Raw genomic sequence first — 11,566 nt, forward strand, 5'->3', positions numbered from 1 at the left:
TCTCTCTCTACGAGCACGGCGTGGTGGAACTGGCTGAGCTGCATCCTCACCTCCACAGTACTGTCTATAATAAGCCTCATCAATAGCTTTTCTTGGCCTCTCAAATGGTGGAACAGAAGTATCTACCCCAGCTAGCTTGCAAAGGTGAGTAATCAAGGAGGGATGTCCTAATGGTGCTTTGTTGTTTGAGGTGTTGGCGCACATACTAATTTCATCAGCTATCACCTGCCCAATATTAACATTTAAGCTTCTGATAGCACAGTAGATGAATAGTGCCCTGCTGAGAGTAATATCTGACACATGTGAACATGGCTGAATGTTGGCATGAGAAAACGCCATCCAATACTTTGCAAGAGGAGTCAAATCTGTCCTCCTAATGTTAACCACTGAGCCAGATCTATTCCTTTGGAAGTGTCCTCCAGGTATACACAATACTCTCTCCACATCCTCATAATCAGCACCTTCCTCCATGCTAAGAGCAAACTGACATTGCTCACCAGCCCACACAGTATCCAGGAAATTGTTGATAGAATCAGGATCATACCTGATAGCATGGCCTCTGACATAGCCCAAATAATTCTCAGCTGGATAATCACCAATCTTCTTTGCATTGGTGTAGAATTCCTTCACCACAGCTATGTTGGCAGGTGCAGGATAGGTGGCTAACTTTCCCCAGTCATTCCCTAACACTTGCTCTCCAAATTGAGGAGCAAAGTTAGGTATCATTCCAACCTTTCTCTCCATCAGAAGTCTCCTGTCCTGAACCACCCTAAAGTGCTTCTCATGTTTCCTAGAGAGGAACCTGCTAGAGTGGGGTTGCTCTGGTTCCTTTTCCTTTCTCTTGGTTGCCATGGTTTTCAATCTTTTTCCTGATGCGGATGCCATTCCTACATTCAAAACACAAGCAAAACCACAGAACATGATGTTAATCATTAGTAAAACATAGAACATAACTCCTGTCGAAGCTAAACCACCGCTGAGGGCCAGAATTTCCCCTCAGCGCCACCAGCGCCACATTCCAACACGCAAAAATCAGAAAAAACCAAATCTGGCAGAGTGCCGCTCAGCGGTAATTTACCCCTCAGCGGTAACTCTGCAGAGTTTTGAAAAATCAGTTTTAAAGCTTCCCTAACTCCACCCAAATGCAATTTTCAGATTTCCAGTTCATAATCATGCAGTTTAATCGGTTCAATCATCAAATATATCATCAAATCATGCATAGAAATCAAAACCCCTAAATATTCATGCTTTGACAATCACATTCAAATTCAAGAACCCTAGAATGAACAAAATGCATTTTACTTACTTGGGTGGAGATACTAGATGCAATGAGAATGCCTTCAAACTAGAATGCTCTCTTCCAACCCCAAACTTTGATGGCACACTAGTGAAAAAGTGAATAGAAGAGAGATTTTCTTAAGAGGGAAGAGTGAAAAGATGTGGAAAACCTAGGAGAAGGTGTGTGGAAGTGTTTGTGCAGAGAGAAGTCTGGAAATAAACCCTAAAACGTAGCTTGAGGTATAAAAATACCCTAATGGGCTCGGGTCCCGCTAAGGGGAACTAAAGCCCAGTCTGCGAGAGTACCGCTCAGCGGTAAAATACCGCTCAGCGGCACTTTCGTGATGTGCTCCTCTCCTTCTTTTCTTGACCTACGTGCCTTCCCTACATGTCCCTCATAGGTTCCCTGCAATTCAATGTTAAAAATGCTTATGCAAACCCTAACTAAAATAAACAAACAAAAACAATCAATCAACTGGGTTGCCTCCCAGGTAGCGCTTGTTTAACGTCACGAGCCTGACCCAAATTCCACCAGCACCCATCAGTAGATGCAAAATTTTCTTACCAACACCCATCAGCAGGTGTTACAAACCTAGCATCCTTCAGTAGATGCTTAACCACCTAGCATCCTTCAGTAGATGCTGGATCCAACAAAACTAATTACAGAATAATATCCACAATTTAAAAGTTACAAAACCAAATCAAAAGTTTTTAAATCCACTGGGTTGCCTCCCAGCAAGCGCTCTTTTAACGTCATTAGCTTGACCCAGTAAAGTTCAAGTTCCATCTTCTGTATAGTTAATGATGTCTTTCCACCAACTTCTCAACTGCTTCCTTTGGACTGTTTTGGTTCTTCTAGAATAAGGAGACTCTATCTCTATCATCTCCTTCTCTTTAAAGCCCTTCACAACCCACAACTTGTTCTTTAGTCTCACATGTGTGCCAAGTTGGGGTCCTCTTTTCTTCCAGCCTCTAGGACTTGCTTCTCCTCTTCCAATATCTTCTTCCTTGGGTACCTGAAACAACAAACAATGGTTACCTGAAACCTCAAGATTCTCTTCTTTACGGCTAGTCATGGGTGCATCTCGAAATGCAGCTTTATAACTAGCTTCTTCCTCCTTTGCTTGCGTCTCATCTTTGAAGACATCTACCACCACTCTCTCCTCTCTGTCCTGGAGCACCACTATACCTTCATTTACATCTATAATAGCCCTGGCCGTTTTCATAAACGGTCTTCCAAGTATGATAGGTATCTTCTCGGTCTCCATCTTCATCACCACAAAGTCTGCCAAGAACTGAAGTTTGCCAACACAAACTATAATGTCCTCTACAATTCCACTTGACTCCTTTGAAGATCCATCGGCCATTACTATTCTAACCTTTGCAGGTTTCATTTTAACCTTGCCGATTTGCTCCAGTAAAGAATAAGGCATCAAGTTAACACTTGAACCTAAATCAAGGAGAGCTTTCTTTACCTTTTTCTTTCCTATAGTACAAGGGATAGAAAAGTTGCCTGGATCAGATGCTTTAGGAGGGAATAGCTCTTTTTTAACAGCTATACACTTCTTTGCTTCCTCATCTCTACGTCTTTTCTTTGTAGAGATGTTCTCATCAGATTTTTTGTAAACTGTGATTTTCTGTAGAATCTGCTCCCAAGGTGCTTCATTATCCAACATATTAAATAATTCTGTGAAATCCATTTGTTTCTCTTGATTTATTGGAAAAGGAAAATTATTTTCACTTTCTATTTCTCTTCTTTCTTCTGTTTCTTCTTCTTCTAACTCAATTATCTCCTCATTCACACTCTTTACCACTTTGCACTCTTCTCTGGGGTTAACCTCAGTATTAGCCCCAAAACTTTTGTTTGGTCTTTCTTCCAATTGCTTGGTAATCTGACCCATCTGAATCTCAAAATTCTTTATAGCAGCTTCAGTGCTCTTTTGAGAAGATTCAGTTTTCTGTATGAATTGCTGAAGAGTTTCTTCCAACCTTGCTTGTCTTTCATTAAGCATAGATAATTGTTGCCACAAGGTTGGTTGCTGCTGCTGCTTATTATATTGATTTGCTTGCCCAGTTTGTCCTTGACCAATACTTGGGTGTGGTTTCCACCCTTGATTATAATTCCCTTGACGATATGGAAATTGATTAGCCATGAAATTAACATCCTCCACGGCTTCCACTGGAAAAGCACATTGACCATTGATATGGTCACCTCCACATAATTCGCACAACTGGGTTTGTACCTGTGCAGCAGTTTTCAACTCTTTAGGTAATTGTGCAAGAGTTTTAGTCAGAGTCTCCAACTGTTGAGTTAGAATTTTATTTTGAGCTAGCAAGGCATCATGCGTTTGTAATTGAAGAACCCCTTTTTGTTGCATAGGAGCTCCTCTCTCACTGTGAAGCTCATTATCACTAGTAGCCATGTTTTCTATAATTTCCGTGGCTTCCTCTGGAGTTTTCCATTTAATATTGCCTCCTGCTGAAGCATCAAGCATCATCTTGGTTTGTGAACCAAGCCCTCCAAGGAAAGTTAAGACTACTTCTTGTTCTTCAAAGCCATGCGTGGGTGTTTTTCTTAGCAGACTTTTGTATCTATCCCATGCATGTCCCAGCGATTCTTCCATGCCCTGCTTAAATGAAGATATCTCTTGCTTGCCTTTTGTCACCTTTGATTGTGGAAAGTACTTGTTCAAAAACTTTGTTACCACTGCTTCCCACTCTGTGAAACTTCCTTCTGGAAAAGAGTTCAACCAAAGCTTAGCATTGCCTCCCAATGAGAAAGAAAACAAACTAAGTTTGATTGCTTCGTCTGGCACCCCATTGATTTTCACTGTGTTGCAAATTTCATTAAATGTAGTAAGGTGCTCATATGGGCTTTCATGAGATAACCCATTAAATTGATTACTCTTCACCAGTTGGATCAGTGCTGGTTTGACCTCCATATTGGCTGCATTGACTCTAGGTCTAGCTATGCTGTTAAAGTGTTGAGGTCCAGCTATATTGGTGTAATCAGCAAGAGTTCTTCTGATATTATTATTCTCCATATTTTCTGTGCTATTGTCAGAACCTTGTGGTGATGGTTGCAACAGAGTTTCCGGAGGAGGGAAAAGTTCTCTAGATGTTCTGATTCTTCTCCTCCGTCTACTGTCTTCTTAGCAAGCTTTTATACCTGTCCCATGCATGCCCTAGTGATTCTTCCATGCCCTGTTTAAATGAAGAAATCTCTTGCTTGCTGATGAGAGGGTCGCACCTCCCAACAAAAGTTGATTTGCATTAAAGAATGCAGTATAGTGCTAGGACATGACTCCTAGGTCGTCTCTCAAGGACCAAATTTGGTTCAAGTCTCAGGTCAAACACGCAGTGGGGGGGGGGTTGTGAAAAGTTTGTGAATGCGGATGAACTAAATTAAAACTTGAAAATCGAACACAACCGAATATAATTGACGGTATTCAAGCGCATAAAAACACTAAACTGAACACAGCAACAGATAAGTATCCCAACTGAATTCCATGTTATTCAATGCAACACTTAAACTAGAACATTAAATGCACAATGTTGTAAGCTAAACATCAAAAATAATTCATCACAGAAATGACAAAAAAAAAAACTGGTTGAAGAGTTAGTTTAAATAAATGAGTAAGTTGTTGTAAAATGAAATTGATTCTAAACCACTTTCCATCCGAGGCCGTGATGGACAAATTTATGAACACCAAATTATGATGTCACAAACTTGTTTCACAATCGGCAAGTATGACCGAATCGTTCAAGTAATAAAACTTGGTAAGACCAAGTATCGTTCTTCCCAAAGGACTCACGGCCTAGTTTAGTTATGTGGTTTCTTGATTAACTAAGACTTACAAACGAAATATTTGGGTTTAAAATGCAAGACAGAAAATAAACATGTATGCATGAATTTTGATCAATGGCAAAGACAAAAGATAAACACTTTCAATGGAATATATGAATGAATATGTTGTTGGGGGTCAATTTCATCTCATCCACTCTCATACATTTTAGGAATTCAACATTCAAATCATCATTGTTAATGCCACTCTCTAAAGTACCATTCTAGATGGCTTCTCCCTAATCAAATAGTTCATACAATTCCTAGCATTCCTAATGATTAGTTTATTTTGCGCAGGAGCTTAAGGCAACCAATATACTATTGGGAGAAATTCCCCAGATCTAGACTTCCCCGTACGTGCCCGTATCGACAAAACCAATGATCATGCATTGAATGAGTTAAACAATGCAAGCATTAATCAAAGAGGAAAAACCCTAACTAATGATGAAAGAAAGCATATGTCTTAATTGAAAGATGTAAACAACAGATTCCATATATGAGAGTTTCAAAAGATTACATTGACTCCCCAACAAACATACAAGATTTAGTTCACCATAGTCATGGTGAATCTAGATGAATAACAATGAAAGAATGAAAGAATAAACCCTAAACAGGTGAAGAGGAAGCCTCAGCATCCAAGATCCTCCTTCAAAGGGGTGGAAGAGAGAGTGTTTGCCTCGTTTCTGCCAAAGATGCCTAACCCTAGGAAATCCTAAAGCTTATATATCATTCGTAAATTACAAAAAGTCAAGTCCAAGCCCATTAAAGTGCCGCTCAGCGGTAAAATACCGCTCAGCGGTGAGTGCGTGACTGGTTTTCTCCCCTCAGCGGCCATTTTGCCCCTCAGCGGACCTCCCGCAAGCACCTGAGTGCCGCTCAGCGGTAAACTGCCGCTGAGCGGTGACTTCGGCTTCTCCTTTTTGCACTTTTTGTTGTCTTTTCTGATTTCACTTCTCTCCTTCTTCACTTCTTTCACCAAATTCACCTTAAAACCTGCACAAAAACACTGAAATCAAGCATAAACCTGTCCAGCTCTCTTATTTCTGAAAATCTCAATAAAAGGCATGATTTCAAGCTAGTTTTTAAGTGTAAAGGTTGCTTTTAGTATGAATTTTAAGCATGAAAATAACAGTTTTTCAACTGTTATCAGGCCGTGACAACTACCTTCTACTTTGCTTGACCGTGCCACCTTCACGTTAAAATCACCGTGTTGCTTCCACTTAATCACCACTTCTTCTTTTTCGTTTAACACTTGTTCATTGCTAGCATCACAGCCACCTACCGTGTTGGGACAATGTTTCCTTTCCAAATGAAATAGAAGTGAAAACTTTGCTCTGCATCAAGGCCGTAATGTTGTGCACTTCTTCTACAATAAAGGATGAATTAATCTTCCTCAAGGAAAAGTCATTCAGCAATTACTCCACGTGACTTCCCATCAACTCTCACCTAATCACTCTTCATTTCTCAAAGAGAACAAGGAATTAATTCTTACCCATCCAGCTGCCCATTCCTTTAGCACGTCCCATCTCCTAGATTCCTAACTAATTTACTTCTCATTGCATAAAAACAAAAGAAATAAACTACTTCCATTCCAGCAACCGTAATATCCCATAAAACAAATCAACCTTTCTCCTCTTTGCTTCCAACACGATGGCTGCCCTTCCTCCACGTGCTGGACCGAAATTTTCACTCCAAAATTAAATCACCATCCTCCTCTAGAACTCTGTCACAGTGCTGCACATTCAAATTAACTTTCTCCTCCGTGAATCATCTTGTGCCTTTTTTTTCTTTCCAGCCGTCACCGTGCAGCTACTTCAAATGGCCTCAACACTTCATCAACCACCACTTCCTACTACATTCTCCTACTGGACCCAGCCGAGCCTTAACAACAGCTCTCCAATAATGAAATATCTTTTCCAGCAAAATCAATCCCGTGAGCTGTTCAAAATAAAAAAAAAAGAAAACGAAATCTCCCAAAACCAAAACACTTAACTGAGCAGTTGTATGCTCCTTCAAAAATCAATCAAGTTTCCTCTTCTTTCCAGGATGTTCCGTGTGCATCTCACGTCCCAGCAAAGATCCAGCAGTTTGCAGGTTCATTCACGTGCACCCCATTCCAACCATCACCGTTCTTTTCTTTCCCAATCCTACTGCACCGCTTCTACCAAGCTAAATGTGACTTCTCCCTGCCGTGACAGCATCAAGCACAGTGCATAAAAACCGAAAAATGAGAAGGCAAAGAGAGTTTAGCCACCGGAACAAAACATTTTCCTCATTCCTCCATTGAAAACCGTGTTCCAAAAACAACAAAAGCAGAATGAGAAAAAAAACCTCGTCACTGGTTGGCGGCTGCCCTAAGGGCCGTGGGTCAACTTTAATAAGGGTGGGGTCCACGCAAAAACCCTAAGGTGCCAAGTCATTTTCCTTCACATTTTGGGTCTAGTCTACTTTACCAAAAATTGTCCCAAAATGTAAAAGTTGATACAGAAATTCTAAACTACTGAATTACAATTTAATTAATTCTAAAATGTCTGTGTGGAGAGTCTTGAATTTATTTGGCATTCTTCCTGATGTCCCAAAATGTATTTCCGAAATTTTCCTGCACTTCAAAAATGCACTTAATCAGCTCAGAAAATCCAAATTAGCACAATTACAAATTTCTGACCAAATTAAGCAGAGTTCGGAAAATGGGGAAATAACAAACAATTAAACACAATTCCCTGGTTTATTTAAGTGCAATAAACTAAATATAATTCAAAAAATAACGACTCATCACTTGCCTTTTGTAACCTTAGATTGTGGGAAGTACTTGTTTAAAAATTTTGTGACCACTGCTTCCCACTCTGTGAAACTTTCTTCTGGGAAAGAATTCAACCAAAGCTTAGCATTGCCTCCCAATGAGAAAGGAAACAAGCTAAGTTTGATAGCTTCGTCTGGCACCCCATTAATCTTTACTGTGTTGCAAATCTCATTGAAGGTAGTGAGGTGCTCATATGGGCTTTCATGAGATAACCCATTAAATTGGTTGCTTTTCACCAGTTGAATCAGTGCTGGTTTGACCTCCATATTAGCTGCATTGACTCTAGGTCTAGCTATACTGTTAAAGTGCTGAGGTCCAGCTATATTGGTGTAGTCAGCAAGAGTTCTTCTAACATTGTTGTTCTCCATATTTTCTGTGCTATGAACAGAACCTTGTGGTGATGATTGTAAGAGAGTTTCTGGAGAAGGGAAAAGTTCTCTAGATGTTCGAATTCTTCTCCTTCGTCTACTCTCGTCTAGACCTTCAAGAAGAGGTTCTGTTGTTTTCTTGCTCCTTGTTCTAATTGCTTCCTGCATGCACAAGAAAACAAAACCCTAGAAAATATTTGTTAGCACAAAGAGATATAGGAGAAGATAAAGATTCAGAAGATAAAAGATTCAGAGGATAAAATAAAATAAGATAGAATAAAATAAAATAAAATAAAATCTAATCTAATCAAATAAAATAAAATCAAATCAAATCAAATCAAATAAGATAAAATAAAAACCGAAAAAATAAAAACAGAAAAATAAAAACAGAAATTCAAAAGTAAAGTCAAAGATAATCAATAATCACACAAATTAACCAGTTAAACCACGAGTCCCCAGCAACGGCGCCAAAAACTTGATGGCCAAATTTATGATCACCAAAATATGATGTCACAAACTTGTTTTACAATCGGCAAGTATGACCGAATCGTTCAAGTAATAAACTTGGTAAGACCAAGTATCGTTCTCCCAAAGGACTCACGGCCTAGTTTAGTTGTGTGGTTCGTTGATTAGCTAAGACTTAAGAACGAAATATTTGAAGTTTAATATGCAAAACAGAAAATAAACATGTATGCATGAGGTTTTGATCAATGGCAAAAGCAAAAGACAAGCACTTTTAATGAAATATATATATGAATATGTTGTTGGGGGTCAATTTCATCTTATCCACTCTCATATATTTTAGGAATTCAACAATCAAATCATCATTGTTAATGCCACTCTCTAAATTACCTTGTCAAGAAGGCGTATCCCTAATTACGAGTTCATACGATTCCTAGCATTCCTAATAATTAGTTCTCTTAGCACAGGAGCTTAACGACAACCAATATAATATTGGGAGAGATTCCCCGGATCTAGACTTCCCCGTACGTTCCCGTATCGACAAAATCAATAATCATGCATTGAATGAGTTAAACAAAGCAAGCATTAAGCAAAGAGGAAAAACCCTAACTAATGATGAAAGAAAGCATAAATCTTAGATTAAGATGCAAGCATAAATTCCATATATGAGAGCTTCAAAAGATTACATTGATTCCCCAATAAACATACAAGGTTTAGTTCACCATATTGATGGTGAACCTAGATGAACAATAATGAAAGAATGAAGGATAAAACCCTAGAAAGGTGAAGAGGTAGCCTGAGCATCCAAGATCCTCCTTCAAAGGGGTGGAAGAGAGAATGTTTGCTTCGTCTTTGCCAAAGATACAAACCCTAGGACGTCCTAAAGCTTATATACTATTCTAAAATTACAGAAAATCTAGGCCCAAGCCCATAAGTGTGCCGCTCAGCGGTAAAGTACCGCTCAGCGGTGAGTGTGTGAGTAGTTTCTTCCCCTAAGCGGCCATTTTGCCCCTCAGCGGACCTCCCGTAAGCTCCTGAGTGCCGCTCAGCGGTAAACTGCCGCTGAGCGGTGACTTCGGCTTCTCCTTTTGCACTTTTTGATGTCTTTTCTGATTCCATCTCTCTCCTTCTTCACTTCTTTCACTAAATTCACCTTAAAACCTGCACAAAAACACTGAAATCAAGCATAAACCTGTCCAGCTCTCTTATTTATGAAAATATGAATAAAAGCATGATTTCAAGCTAGTTTCTAAGTATAAAGGTTGCTTTTAGTATCAATTTTAAGCATGAAAATAACAGTTTTTCAACTGTTATCAATGGCTAACCAATCCATTCCTAAAATAACTTCCAACTCTTTCAGAGGTAAACAGATTAAGTTGACCTTATAACTACGCCCCTCGACCTCTATAGGACATCTAATACATACGGTAGACGTCCTAACCTCACTAGCCGTTGGGGTTGACACCACCAAGTCGAACTGCATCTCGCTCTTAGTCAATCCCAGTTTCTCAACGCACGCCTTCGAGATGAAGGAATATGTTGCCCCCGAATCAAATAACACACAGCAAGATTGTCCATATAGTAAGCATGTACTGATGATAAGGGTACCTGAACTTGCTGCTTCAACGCTCGTTATTGCATACACTCGTCTCCCTGCCTGCGCTCGACCACCCCTTCCTTGTTGAACTCTTCCAGCATTTGGTGGTCGCATGACTGCTCGTCCTCCCATATTACACTCGCTGTCCAAATGTCCGTTCCTTCTGCAGCGAGTGCAATATTTTCCTCCAACCAACTGAGGGCATGACGACTTGTAATGAGGTCCCCCACACCGAAAACATCTGACCGCTCCATGCTGCCCAGACTGTCCGGCCACAACCATAGCTTGTGATCCACTTGAATTCAATGGCTGTGCTACACGAGCGTACGACGTCCTATTCCGATTTAGTTTATTCCTTGCCAGATTCAGTCCCCGTGCTGCTTGTTGCTTCTTCTGTTGCTCCACTTCAGCCACATTCTTCTCCAACACTTTGGCTCTCTCAACCATTGAGGGAAAAGACTTAATAAAAAGGCTGGATATCAGCACTTTCAGATCACTCCTTAACCCATTCTCGAATTTCCGATACTGCCACTCTTCACTGGTGGCCATAGTATTGAACCTCAATAAATGCTTGAACGTGTTGGTATACTCCGATACAGACTTCCCACCTTGTACCAGTTGAAGGAACTCCACTTCCTTGGCGTAACGAACGTTGTCTGGGAAGTATTCTTCATAGAATTTACTTCTGAAAACTGCCCAAGAGATGGGACTGTGAGCGTCCGCCAAAATAGCCTTCATGCTCGTCCACCAGTGGCTGGCCTCACCAGTCAGTAAATATTCAGTGAATGCCAAGCGATTTTCATCTGGGCACCTCTTGGCATCATAAATTCTCTCCATGTCTCTCAACCACTGATCAGCCTCGTCCGGTAAACCTTTCCCGTTGAACTTGGCTGGGTGGTGCTACAGAAAACTCTCCAAGCTCCACTCCGACCGGTGAGTAGCGTTTGAAGAGGACGCTCCCGGTGTATTCCTAGTGGTCGCTAGGATCTCCATTAGTTGTCTCTGGGTCGTTTCAGAGTTTGCGCGAGCGGCTTCCAAACTCTGTAAAGCGATCGAGTTCTGCTGCATCAAGGCAGCGTTCTGCTGCTATAGCCTTTCGATCACCGATTCCAACAACCTGGTGTTGTCGGACACATCACGTTCGGTGGGTTGTGGTGGAGGAGGAGGTCTGGGTGCCATTAGTTCTCTGAGAAGCAGAGAAAACGATCGTTAGTCAT

At 40.6% G+C, this 11,566-nt stretch overlaps 1 protein-coding gene across 1 annotated transcript in view; it reads right to left on the reverse strand.

The window, feature by feature from the left end:
- LOC124834713 (uncharacterized) overlaps positions 1-11,186 on the reverse strand; it is a 29,857-nt gene extending 18,671 nt beyond the window's left edge. The window contains exon 1 of the mRNA XM_088107630.1: positions 10,361-11,186. Within this exon, the coding sequence (XP_087963756.1) occupies positions 10,361-11,186 (826 nt within the window). The remainder of the gene's footprint in view (positions 1-10,360) is intronic.
- Between the last annotated feature and the right edge of the window lie 380 nt (positions 11,187-11,566).

Source organism: Vigna umbellata, chromosome 2 (genome assembly GCF_029865625.1).
Source record: "Vigna umbellata cultivar VRB3 chromosome 2, Vumbellata_1.0, whole genome shotgun sequence".
Taxonomy (NCBI): domain Eukaryota; kingdom Viridiplantae; phylum Streptophyta; class Magnoliopsida; order Fabales; family Fabaceae; genus Vigna; species Vigna umbellata.